Source organism: Dreissena polymorpha, chromosome 8 (assembly GCF_020536995.1).
Source record: "Dreissena polymorpha isolate Duluth1 chromosome 8, UMN_Dpol_1.0, whole genome shotgun sequence".
NCBI classification, from domain to species: Eukaryota; Metazoa; Mollusca; class Bivalvia; order Myida; family Dreissenidae; genus Dreissena; species Dreissena polymorpha.
The window spans coordinates 97,428,237-97,442,426 of NC_068362.1; the positions used below are offsets into that span (position 1 = coordinate 97,428,237).

Genomic DNA, 14,190 nt, shown 5'->3' on the forward strand with positions numbered 1-14,190 from the left:
GATTAGCAAAACTATACATTTTTGGAAAGATTATTACATGGACAATCTGAAAATCAATGTTTACATTTGTGGTGATACCTGTATGGCCGCCATTTTGGAGTTTCAAAATGGCCGCCGTAAAAATACATATTTTACTATATTTATGCCTCTAATAACCCTAAAAACTTTTTAAAATATACTAAACCTATGTTTTTAGGTACAAGGAATCCATTGGTTACATAATCAGACTTCTGACTGTAACAGTTCTTTCTTTTTTTCAGGAAATATGCACCCAGGGAGCAGTCATTGATACTAAAAAATATTATTATAATATTTAATTCAATAAAAATGTTATTGATACAAAATCCTGTCTAATGCCTTCATCTACACAGGCAGTCATATCATTCACATCTACACAGGCAGTCAATAACCAAATATACACAGGCAGTCAATGGCATCAAACATACACGATTACAGAATATGCCATTTAAAGTTCGTCATCACTGTCATCACTGTCATGTGTTTCGTATCCGACAATATAGTCCGCATCGTTTTCACAGTCCGTTCCACACAAGCAAAGGTCGGTGCAAGTTAAGTCATTTCTTCTGCATGAGCACCGCTGGGTTGAGCAATTGGCTTTGCATTGACATCTGACTAAATCGACAATGGCCTGCGGAGCTGGTAGAACCTTGGTGGTGATAGGGAGTATATGGCCTTTTTCGTCCTGATGGTAGCCATGTTTGAGTGGGTCAAACTGCTGTTGCCACATGACAGTGGCTTGGCACCAAACTCTACTCTGTACTCGCACACGTTCAATGTGCTCCTCAAGTGCACCAGTTGTTGGAGGCAACTTGTTACTTTCTGCCAGATTTTTGCAAAACAGATGCCATCTTAGGTCAGGAATACTTGCAATCTGAATACCTTTTGGGCAATACGCTAAGCGTACAAAGCTGGCCAATGTTTCTAATACCTCATGCGTTAGGTCACCATCTTCCGGTAGTTTCATCAGTGCACTGACTACGTCCCTTTCAGCCTTGATGTAGTGTTGGTACCACCTTGTTTTACACTATCCTGAGAAACGACCAATATTGTCTGCTCCAGTAAACGCGTGGAATATCGGTTATGCTGCTGCCTTTTCTCTTCCTAGCGCTCTCCAGATTGGCCCTACCTCCACGGTTCCTGATACCATCGTCATCGATGTGTTTTTGCAGAGCTTGTCATAGGCTGCAATAGCCAGAACCAGGACGTCTGTATCCGGGGTGAAGAAGACTAACTGTGCTTCAGGACAACGTTGTGATGCTGCCGCTGCTAAGCTGATCATCAGTGTGTCAGCTTCCTCATGGTTGTTTGAGTCTAACTGCATGCTCCGATTGCTTCTAGTGTGGCCTGCTGCTGACGTGATGACTAACTTTGGAGAGTTTGCATTGTACTTGAGTGTTGCCTCAGCAAGGTACACTGTTCGATCAACTTTCGTCTTTTCCTGAGATAGGAAGCGACCCATTGGTATATGTTTGATGCTTGTGTCATCTGCAATCTGGTATTGAACAGGGTCTTTGCCTTGTCGTCGTTTTTCTCTGGTTTTCTGTTTTAAGGAGTCTGACTTGAATGTGTCGAAGACCAGGATAATCTTATCGGATCCTGCTGTCAAGGTCATGAGGCGGTCATTGAAATGCTGGCCGAGATCTTTGACTGTGATGATTGTCGCTGGTTTCGTTGTCATCTTCTGGACTAGCACCATTCCATCAACAACAGCGATTCTCCGACTCGTAGATGGTCCTTGAAATAGAGTTACTGCATCGATAATATCATCAGTCTGTTCTGTTGTTTCTGCTGCTTGAGCATCAGTATGATTTTCATTTGTTTTGCTTAAGTTCTCGAGGCTATGGTTCAGCTTTGACTTATCATTGCATGGAAGGATCGAGCCATCAGGTGCAAAAATTGCTCTGGGGGTAAGAGTGGACTCATAGTTCCCAATCGCATTCTTCTGATCAATGTCACGGTTTGATGTGGCTAGTACCATCAACCAACCGTACAGGTCTTTTGTTTCTTTCAGATCGACTGACTGGTCACAGATCTTGACTGTTTGCTTTAGGTTTCCTGACATGTACATTTTGTTATTCTGCTTCTTGACTGGTGCCCACAAACTGACATCTCCATTAATGCGTTCTGCAACGTAATCCTTATAGAGCTTCTGGTCGGTATCATCGATATTCAGAATCTGTGGGACATACTCTTGTGGAACATATGCATGTGTGATGAAGTTGTAGAGCTGGTCACCCTCAGCAGCGAAAGGATTGCCATGACTAAGTATGGCAGCCTTTATCCGGTCAACATTTTTATGCTCTTTCCTGACGGCACTTGGTTGTAAATGATGATGCTCTTGTGGCTTGTCGGCAGCAACATCGAATTGCTCTTTGAATTCTCCTGAAAGACGTGGCCAAGAAGAACCGCTGACGAGCATTGGCATTATTGGAAATGCCAATTAACCCAGAGTGGATCTTCATCATCCTGTTGAGTTGTTCACATGCGTGATCTGCTCCAATAGAGACAAATGGGATGACACTCTTGGTGACAGATATGTTTCCGTCTTGAAGTTCACGCAAGGTTTGTGGATGACTTGTCTTCAACTCATGCATGTCTGCGATGTACCGTGGCCAGAGACGCTTGTATTTTATTCGATCCAAGGCGAAGAACACCTTGCTTAGTGCCTCCCCTGCTTGAAGGTGGAGAACGAGAGCTGAATTCCTGGATGCCTCGACAAAGTACAAGATGGTTTCAACTCGATGGATGTAGTTCATCAAGGACTTGAACATCGCGTTTGTAGATTTCTGTGTTTCCCACGTTTTCAGCTGTTGAATGACATCTTCGTTGGTGAGGGTGTGCAGAAGCTTGTCATTGGCCATAGTCATGGTTCCTGGATTTGTGCTTCTAACAACTGCTGTTTTTGCACAAGCTTCGTGGACCTGATCTGCTGGTTTCAAGCAAATGGATTTAAGGTTGGGCTTCTCTGTGAAGAATTGTTCCAGGACAAGTTCATATAGAACCATGTAAGTATGGATGTGTGCCCGATGGGTTCTCTTGTAGTGGGCGCACTTGAGGATCTGTCTGGTTGTGGCAGAGCCGTATACATCAACCTCAATCCATGCATCGTCTATCCCTGAGTTTTCTATTGAGGTTCCTAGAGCTCTCAGCGCAGCCATCACAGTATGTAACTCACCCAGTCTGGGGACAACTCCTCCTTTCAGATCAAGTCTTGCATCCAGCAACTGCACTGCCTTCTCGTACAAGGCCATTTCGAATGTAATCACTGTTGGGAATTCTTCACCAACGACCAGCGTCTTCAATTCTGACGCTTGCAGGATCACAGTCAGCATCGTAGACCACTCGTGTTCAACTTCTGGCAGCAGTGGTAGTGCACCAACTTGGGTTAGAGATTGGCCAACCGACACTAGCGATTTGAATCCTGCCCAACCTGGGAATTGGCTCCGTTCTCCATTCTCCTTTGCTCTAGAAAGAGCAGAAGCTTTGACCCAACCTAGGGTGGTCAGTTCATATGATGCAGGAACACCTGTGTTGTCGACCACAAACTTGTTCGCTCTCCTGTCTGGCCCAGGCTTTAGTTTGCTGCATGGCTTGATGGGATAATGATATGGAAGAACCGATAGGTTCTTTGCCTCAAGAGGTTCCAGGCTGGGTGCGATGGTTTCTCCAGTAGCATTTGCCTTTTGATACACAGCTGTGATTGTCCCATGTGTGGTTCCTTTCCCATCAGCTGCGTCCTCTGTAAAGTCAGTGTTGTCAATAGCAAAGAACACAACAACCCTTTCTTGAGGAACGGTGGTACATACAGGCCATTGCACTCTCTTGTATTTTCTACAACAGGATTGGCAATTGATGTTTTCAGGAGCAGGGCACGGCTATAAGGTATACAATAGTCTTGTGCGTGGAGGAGGTGCACCAACTTCTTGTTTCTGGTGTCATGGTGAACACATGGTGCCAACCCTAGAACCTGTGGATTTTCTCGTACAGACTGTGTCCGGAATGTGGCCAGTGCATGCTTGGGTTTGTGTTGTACCTGCCTTCGGGTCTTGAAAGCATACATTATGTTCTGACTTATGGTCAGTGCTGATCGGTCGACTGTCCTGCTCCTCATCTCTGTCTGTAGCTCTTCTGTGGGTCCTACCAATATCCATTGTATCAGGCTGTACAAATTATTTGGAACATCTTCTTTTGTGCTTGTTACTGTGACTGTATCGATCTGTTTCTTCTCCTCGGTGGAGTCTGTAATGCGTCTGTGTATTAGGTTAGCTGTTTTGTAGAGCAACTTTGTGTTATCCATTTCACTTGCATGGTCTTTCGTCATAGACGTGTTGACCATATCTTCCTCGCAGGCTTCAGGACAATAAAGTACAGAAGGCTTCTGTCTGTTTTTCTGTCTCACAGACGTTACACTTGGCAATTCTGAGAGCACCTTGTCCTTCAGCCATTGTCGTGTCAACGTCGGTGTGTACTTCTCTGCCTCATCACTACCTCCCAGCATCGAGATGTATGTTGTCTCAATGACATCCATGGGAAGATACGCTTTGTTTTGAGTTTCAATGTCCACAATATTGATCAACTCAATCAAGCATGCCATTTGCATTGGTAGGTCTGCCGTCGTGGGCCTGGCTTGGTTTCTGACATCATCCCTGAGGACACGAAACACATGATTCGTCCAGCACAGCTTGTGGTATCTCACATCGATTGCATGGGCATCAGTTGGTGCGACTGCATTATTTAACCTTGTCATCAGAACTGGGTCTTGTGTAATTTGCATCGCATTCTTAAGTTCATTCCAAGCGTTTTCGGTTCGGACAGTGAAGAGACTCTGGCCGTCATCCACTTGACAGAAGAAACATCTATCTTTCGACAAAGGTGCTGTTGCAGATCGTGTTAATGTCGTTGATGTTGTTGGTGTGTTTGCTTCCATTTCTTAGTTTGTTCTCTTATGGCCACGTTTTTTGACAGCATAACTTCCTGTGGACATGGAATGTTCAAAGCATTTCCTGGCGCGCTGCAAGGATATCTCATTAGAGGCGCAAGAATAGCAGCTTCGATGCCACATTGCTTTAGCTTCGAGCATCGTTTGTTTTGTGCAGTCCTGGAGACGTCTTTCAAGGGTAACATAATATTCTCCATCCTGTATGCTGGCTCTGTCGGCCACTATGTCCAGTAACTTCTGGTACGATTCTGTCCTGGGATTTAGAACAACTGTCCCTTTGTTATTGTTTTTCTCCTGGCAAATGGTGCACAGTTTCCAGTCTGTAGACTCCTTGGACGTGCCCAAAGACAACGTGCTTCCATCAGCATCTTCACTCATGATGAGCTATGCACTGAAAATACAAAAGAAAAACCCCCACTATATACACCTCAACCATGTAGATAATGTATAATAAATACTGTAATGTAACTAACACGTGAGCAGTGTATGTACTTTTATGACGGGCAAATGAAATGACTTAATTAAAATATGAAAACAATATTTTGATTGGCCGGCTTGTATATATACTTAGGTAATATAATTAGCATAGAGTACGTAAGTTTATTATATATGTACTCTATGCTTATTAGTTTCACTCAATGTAAATATCTCTGTCATCTACGGCTTTTACTTGTAATATCTCTGCACTGTTGCGCTCTCATCCTCACAGAGTAGTAATAGTAATAGACTCATCCTCATAACATATAGGTAAGAAAGCGAATGCATAGAGAAAGGGCGAAATATACCAATATATATATTCGATATACATATATATAATATATATACTCAATATACCAAAATATTAACATTTTTTGTATCAATGGCTGCTCCCTGGATGCATATTTCCTGAAAAAAGAAAGAACTGTTACAGTCAAAAGTCTGATTTTGTAACCAATGGATTCCTTGTACCTGAAAACATAGGTTTAGTATATTTTTAAAAGTTTTAAGGGTTATTAGAGGCAGAAATAGAGTAAAATATGTATTTTACGGCGGCCATTTTGAAAATCCAAAATGGCGGCCATACAGGTATCACCGCAAATGTAAACATTGATTTTCAAATTGCCCATGTAATAATCTTTCCAAAAATGTATAGTTTTGCTAATCTACCATTTTTCTAAACGGAAAAACATAGTGAACCAGACTATGAGTTCCACCATTAGATTATTTGATTTTGTTCATGTGGCTGATTTTTATATTTGATATGTATATTGAGATGAATTTGTAGATGCAATATATTATGTTGCTTCTTTATAATTATAATTTATAGATGCAAGCCAGAGCTGTATAGTGCAGGATTTCATTTTATTAAATTTCACCGCAAAGCTGCAACCTCATACGAAATCAAACTATTTTTTCTTCGTTTGACGTTTTTCATACAATCATGCAAAAGTGTATTTTGTTGTCTTAAATTTAACTACGAGTTGAGATGCCAAGCTGTATTAAAGCATGTATGTCCACAAAGGCAAAGTGTTGCACGGGAATGCCCCTTTCCCAACCACAAAGTCAAGGTCACACTTACCGGTAAAGGTCAAATCTTGCCATAAAACAGCTTAAAATTACTGTCTAAACCATGCCTTCACTGCATATGGATGGATTTTTTAATAATTTTGCACAAATGTAAACCATCATAAGGCAACGTAGAGTTCAAAGGTAAATACATGTGTATTTACCATAAAACAGCTGGTTGTCCCCTACCGGTGTACCAGAGGGGACTTATGGTTTGCGCTCTGTGTGGTGAGGGGACTTATGGTTTGCGCTCTGTGCGTCTGTCTGTCTGTGAGTCTGTCTGTCTGTCACACTTTTCTGGATCCTGCGATAACTTTAAAAGTTCTTCATATTTTTTCATGAAACTTGAAACATGGATAGATGGCAATATGGAGATTATGCACGTCACTTCATTTTGTTCCTACGTCAAAAATTCTGGTTGCTATGGCAAAAAAATAAATAAAAAAATCTGACTGGTAGATTTTCTGACAATGGTGGAGTCGGGGACATATATTGCTTGGCAATAGTCTTGTTTTTACTGTAACTTTGTCAACATCATTCTATTTTAAAACATCTTACAACATTTGGCCACAATGAGGAGTCAGCATTTTGTTTTGTAAATCCTGTTTCCCTACCTCAGAAGTCAAGGTCAGACTTAGTGGTGAAAGGTCAAATTTAGCAATTACACAGTTAGTCCCGGAGGTAACTTTGTGATTCATCATGCAATTAGAAATAACCAAATAATGACTGCCATCTAGAGACATAATGTCAATTGTTTCACCTGTCTCAGTACCTCGAAGGTCCAGGTCGCACTAGTAGATCAAGTCAAATTTGGCCATAAACATCTTGTTTGTTTGATGAGTTTCAGACAAAAGTGGAATGTTGGGGGCATCTTATAATGCCTTAAGGACACATGTTTTGTTTTAAATATTAAAATTAAGCCTTTTTCATTAATGTCATTTAAAAAATTTGCTATATACTCGCATGCTTCTTACACTGTTCATGATTATTTATGCAAACAGGATTCTTACCTTTAATATTAAAAAAAGGTAAGACTTTTTCATGCCTTCTTAGCTACATGCTTTTTTTCTATGAAGTGCATTTTGAGTCAGCAGCTTTGAAGTTTGTTTCTTAAAAAAAAAAGATTTTATGAATTTGTATAACTTTGAATCTAAATATTTGTAATATCATTAAGGCCAGAATTAGAAATGATGAAAACTACAGATCTGAACAAGAATGATATTCAGTTAAATTCTATAGTAAGAAATGGCATAAAGTACATATAATTATATTGTGTTTAAACTAGATATCTAGATATATTTTTTTACAAGAGATACAGACTTTGTAGGACATTGGTTGTTGTATTGTCTGCTGACCCAAATTTGCTTGTTTCTGCTTTGCATCTTACCTCATTAAATTCTGTCCAATATTCAGTCATCCATGTATAGTAGAGGTTCATCTTACCTCATTCTTTCCAATATTCAGTCATCTATGTATAGTAGAGGTTCTCAAATCTCTAGTGAGAGGCTGGTGCATGGCATATAAGTGATTACCTTTTGTAAGAATTCAATATTGCATATGATGTTGTGTTTTATGGTATTAATTTAAGACCTTGTTTTTTTGTAAGAAGACTCCTATGGAATGTTTTATGTTGTGGCCATGCATATTATTTATGTTGCTTTCAAGTTATGGATTATTTCTTTAATAAGTGTTATGACTGATATTGTTTATCATGAGATTATAAATTGCATTATAAATTATCCAAATCCAAACCACTCTCCTTTACCAAGAACTCAACAAACAAAATCAAAATTCCGTTTCATGTTGGATAAATACAATATGCAATACAATTTTACTCAGGAAAGAAATATAGGTATTCAATATGCAAAACAATTTTACACAGGTGAGGAATGTAGGTATTCAATATGCAATACAATGTTACTCAGGTAAGGACTGTAGGTATTCAATATGCAATCCCATTTTACTCAGGTAAGGACTGTAGGTATTCAATATGCAATACAACATTACTCAGGTAATGACTGTATGTATTCAATATGAAATACAACATTACTCAGGTAAGAAATATAGGTTTTCAATTTTCAATACATCATTACTCAGGTAAGGACTGTAGGTATTCAATAGGCAATATAACATTACTCAGGTAAGGACTTTATAATACACTGGTAGATATCTCATATTCAATATGCAATACAACATTACTCAGGTAAGGACTGAAGGTATACATAGGTGACACTGTAAATGTTATGTTTAGCAAATTATATTTGTCAGATTTTTAGATAGAATTTCTCTCTTTTTGTTCTCATCTCATCCACATTTATTTTAATCTGCATTGCTAATTGGGCTGCTGCGCTTTGTTCAAATTAAGCCCATTCCTAATCAAAGATGGCAGGGATCACTAACTTGCTAAGGGTTTGTCATGTATTGTAATGTAAGGGACACAACTCGTATTGTCTTGTTAAAGCATGCAGTCATGAGTTACTTGTATTGAGATTTATATATATATGTGAATCTATGAATAAAGCCAGTTGTGAGTTACCCACTGAAGAGTTCAGAGTTATTACATGGTGTCAGAAATCTATTAAAAATCGGCGCAATCAGGCGATTGCATGACAATCGTACGTTGCAAATCTGTTGTTAAAGGTTCATTTTATACAACAGCGAAATGGCTTCGAAGGGAATCAGGCCATTACCGGAATTTATCCCGTCAGAAAGTGCATCAAGTTGGGAAGACTACAAACGGGACTTCATAATTCATTTGGACGCGCTAGGTCTGGACGACAAGCCTGGAAAAAGAAAGGTTGGTGTCCTACTTGCCAACATGGGGAGAGAGTGCGTAAAAATTTTCGATTCGTTCGCGTGGGCGCCGGAAGTTGTTGCCAATCAGGATGCTGGAATCGCAGCAGTGCCAGCCGAGGATAAATACCATCTAGAAACAGTTTTCACAAAATTTGACAGACATTTCGGAGTGCATAATTACCGTAACATTAAAAGACAAGAGTTCCTCAACACAAAGCGTGGTAACCTGTCAATAATGGATTACATTTCGGAATTAAAAAGAAAGGCCGAACACTGTCAATATGGGGAACAAAAAGAAGGGTTAATATGTGACATGATCATTAATGGCGTGAATGACACAAAGTGTAGTGAAAAGCTAATGGAGATACCGGTTACACAACTTACCATCGAACGTGTCGTGCAGGTTTGTAGGCAAATAGAATTGACCGCGTCTCACATCAAATCACTGGGCGAAAGCCCTCGCGTAAACATCGCTAGAACGCATCAAAACCCTCATAAGCAACAAAAATACTGTGCCAAGTGTTGCAGAAAACATGAAGTAAGGAAATGTCCCGCCTATCAAAAACAGTGTGACAATTGCGGTGAGTTTGGCCATTTCAAGGCATCCAAATTATGTCCTGCAGTCGGTGGGACATCGCATCAACAAAAGGGGATATCACACAGAGGGGCACGTGGCTATGGACGTAGACTGCGTCATCGCGGAAGTGATCGGGGAATCCACCGTGGATATCGGGGCCGTGGAGGTCAACGACGTGTCAACTACACCGAAGCCCAGGAAGACCAGGTCGAGGAAATGTTTAACCAGTTTGAACATGCGGATGTGAACGACGTATTTATCGCAACATCGAGTGAAGATAATCATGAATGGTCCGCTAACTTGAAAATAGGGTGTAAAACGATAAAATTTGAAATCGACAGTGGCGCAATGTGCAGTGTCATGTCATATGGAACAGCGAAGCTATTTGAAAAGATTGCAACAATCACAAGGAGTGATGTTATTATTAGCGGTGTCAATGGGCCAGCAGTGAAGGCGCTAGGAATGATTACATTGCTGTGCGAGCATAAAAATATCAAGCGTTCGGTTAATTTCCAGATTATGAACACTCCAAGAGGCATAAACTTGCTTGGAAGGGATGATTCAGTTGATTTTGGGCTGATCATGAGAATACACACCGCAAGACTTGAAACAGAATCTATCATTGAGAAATATAGTGACGTCCTTGGGGAAGAGATTGGGTGTATACCGGGCGAGTACGAGATTAAAATCGATAAGTCAATAGAACCAGTAGTTCATGCACCAAGACCGGTTCCAGTCGCGATTCGTGAACAATTGCAAGCTGAACTAAAACACTTAGAGAAATGCAACATTATTGCTAAAGTAACAGAACCTACGCAATGGGTCAGTAGTTTGGTGTGCGTAAGGAAGAAAAACGGAAGAGTGCGAATATGCATTGACCCCACAGATTTAAACCGCGCAATCCGAAGAGAACATTACCCAATGAACAGTTTTGATGATGTTGCCACAAGATTGAATGGGAGTAAATACTTTACAACGCTAGACGCGAATATGGGTTATTACCAAATAAAATTAACTGAAGAGAGCTCGAAGCTCACAGCGTTTAATACTCCGTTCGGCAGGTACCGATACCTGCGGATGCCGATGGGCGTGAAGTGTTCGAGTGAAGTGTTCCAACGGTCCATGGAACAGAACTTTGGTAACATTGACGGGGTAGAAATAATTGTTGACGACATTTTGATTCATGGTAGAACACTGGAGGAACATAACAGGCGCTTGGAAACGGTGCTTCAAAAGGCACGTTCAATTAATCTGAAGATGAATAAGAAAAAGTGTATGTTTGCCAAGCCGGAGGTGGACTATGTAGGTCACAAACTGACTGGAGACGGAATTAAACCGACAGATCAAAGAGTGAAGGCGATAGCAAACATGAGAGAGCCAGAAAGCTTCAGTGAGCTGGAAACCGTGTTAGGCATGCTATCGTATGTGTCTAAGTTCATCCCAAATCTCAGTGAGTTGAATGCACCACTGCGCGATATGAAAAGGCTAGAAACGTGGAGCTGGGGTGACGAAGCGAAGCGCGCGTTCAATAAAATAAAAGAAGCTCTTGTTTCAACAAAAGTACTTCAGTACTACGACTTGAAAAAACCTGTCACACTCACAGTAGACGCATCAATGAGAGGCCTGGGAGCCGCGATAATCCAACAGGACCGTGTTGTGGCATATGCGTCACGTGCGCTCACACCGACAGAGCAACGGTACGCTCAGATCGAAAAAGAAATGCTAGCCGTTGTATATGGCTGTGAAAAATTCCACAAACTGCTATATGGCCGAGATACTTTCCTAGTGGAATCTGATCACAAACCGTTGAAGTCGATTCTAAAGAAAGAAATACATAAAGCTCCGCTAAGGATTCAACGAATGATTTTGAAGCTTCAACCGTATGACTTCAACCTCGTGCACAAAAGCGGCAAGGACATGGGTCTAGCAGACTGCCTCAGCAGATTACCGTTAGAAAATCATTATGAGAAAACTATCGATGAAGAGTTGATGGTTTTGAAGCTCGACACGCTGTCGTGTTCAAACCATGACAAAATTGCACGCGCAACACAAGCGGATGAACAATTCCAAGTACTGGCAAAGGTTATCATTCGAGGATGGCCAGAAACGAAGTGCGAAGTTCCAGTTGAAGCCGTTCCATTTTGGGATTACCGCGATGAAATATCAATTTACAATGGAGTTCTGTACCGAGGGGAACGCGTGTGTATCCCGAAAGAAATGAGAACAGAAACGTTGAAAGCGATACATAAGTCGCATTTAGGGGTAGTAAACTGTAAAAAGAGGGCGAGAGAGTTAGTATTTTGGCCCGGCATGAACAAACAAATTGAAGATCTTATTGGCAAGTGTAGTGCGTGTTTAATGCATCGCAAGATGAGCCAAAAGGAGCCAATGATCATCCAACCAGTACCTGAGCTACCCTGGAGCAAAGTTGGAATGGACTTATGCGAACTAGAGGGTAACAATTACCTAATCATTGTAGACTACTTCTCCAACTTCATTGAAGTAGCACCATTGCAAAGAGACACTCGAACGAGCACCATCTTAAAACACATCAAGCAAAACGTGGCTCGTTATGGAATCATGGACTCAATCATCTCGGACAACGGTCCACAGTTCACCAGTGCTGAATTCCGAGAATTCATCGAAAAATATGGCATCACCCATATTACGTCGTCGCCTTTGCACCAACAAACAAACGGCCTTGCTGAAAAGGCTGTACAAACCGTTAAAAATCTAATTAAAAAGTGTAGCGAAACAGGGGACGACATCTACTTAGCCCTGTTAGAACTAAGAAACACACCACGCGATAACATCGGATCACCGATGCAACGTTTGATGGGTCGACGCGCAAAAACACTAATACCTATGAAACAAACATTGCGACAACCAGAAGCAACCAATGAAAATGTCGCACCAAAGTTGTTAGAATTTCGTGAAAAGCAAAAATTCTACTACGACCAACACGCGAAGAGCAAGGACAATCTTCAGCCAGGGGACGCAGTAAGAATTAAAACCCCATCTGGTTGGAAACCGGCAGAGTATGTGAAACCGTCCGAATACCCACGATCACATATCGTTAAGGCAGGCGAATCGGGGCGCGAATATCGCCGAAACACGGACATGCTAATGAAAACAAAGGAAAGACCACACATTATCACCACAAACAATGACGTGTACATACCGGCACCCACAGCGCCAACAGAGACGGTAGCAGAACAACCATCAACAACTCCAAATCACGAAAACAGTGCTAGTGCGAGATCGAGCGAAACTCGAGACAAACCGGGGAAAGAGAGTGTACAAGACACTGTTAGAAAGAAAACGAGGTCAGGAAGAGAAGTTCACAAACCGATACGGTTAAATGACTATGTGTAAGATGTGAAGTGCAAAACATGTGTCATATGACTGCCTTATTGTAGTGCAAAATAAACTTATTAATAAACTGTTTAATAACTATCATTCGGTAATATTGGTATTTGTATAAGTAAGATGTATTGTGGTGGTAAATGCATAATGTTCTTGAAACTGTACTATCATAACGAGTAAGGAACAGTTTGTACATATTTATTTTTATCATATGAAACTCTTGGTTAAGGTTTAAAGATTCAGTGCCTTCAGCGCTTTGATTTTTCTTCTAACAACAAAATGTTCATGAAATTTTCTTCTCACAAAAATCCAATATTAATTATTTTTGGGTGTATCTACTTTCTAGCTTGTTTTCGGTGTTATAACAGTCTGTTATCATTTCCTAGCTGAAACCCGACATTTACTGTATCTGGCATTTGTCATTTTGTCCTGAACAAGCTTGAATCCGAGATAACAGAGACAATTTTTTGGAAAGTTAGCAAACATGTATTTTTGTGAATAATTTTGTCTTACATGTTGTTTAATTGTTAATTTGATTTTATGAAGTTCAATTGCATATTTAATTTATAAGAAGTTCTTCATTACTTAGAGTGCATTTTATTCATATAGAATATTCTATTTTCAATAACAATTTAACACTCAGAGGTTTAAAAGAAATTCCCACTATGGTTTTATAAAAAGAACAGTTTATAATGTGTTACTACAGGTTATGTTATTTGCTTTCTTTCATAAACCTCTTCGCATATGTAACGATAGAGTAGTTGGTGTATCATGTGTTTATATTTTTTTTAAAAAGAAAGAAAAGGGGATGTCATGTATTGTAATGTAAGGGACACAACTCGTATTGTCTTGTTAAAGCATGCAGTCATGAGTTACTTGTATTGAGATTTATATATATATGTGAATCTATGAATAAAGCCAGTTGTGAGTTACCCACTGAAGAGTT

At 40.4% G+C, this 14,190-nt stretch overlaps 2 protein-coding genes across 2 annotated transcripts in view; both read left to right on the forward strand.

The window, feature by feature from the left end:
* LOC127841044 (kinase non-catalytic C-lobe domain-containing protein 1-like) overlaps positions 1-14,190 on the forward strand; it is a 111,774-nt gene that overhangs the window by 77,838 nt on the left and 19,746 nt on the right. The gene's annotated exons all lie outside the window — the stretch shown is intronic.
* LOC127841047 (uncharacterized protein K02A2.6-like) lies at positions 9,420-14,172 on the forward strand. Its single transcript, XM_052369561.1, has 2 exons — positions 9,420-9,984; positions 10,414-14,172. The coding sequence occupies exons 1-2, from the start codon at positions 9,537-9,539 to the stop codon at positions 13,251-13,253; spliced, it is 3,288 nt and encodes a 1,095-aa protein (XP_052225521.1). The 5' UTR covers positions 9,420-9,536; the 3' UTR covers positions 13,254-14,172.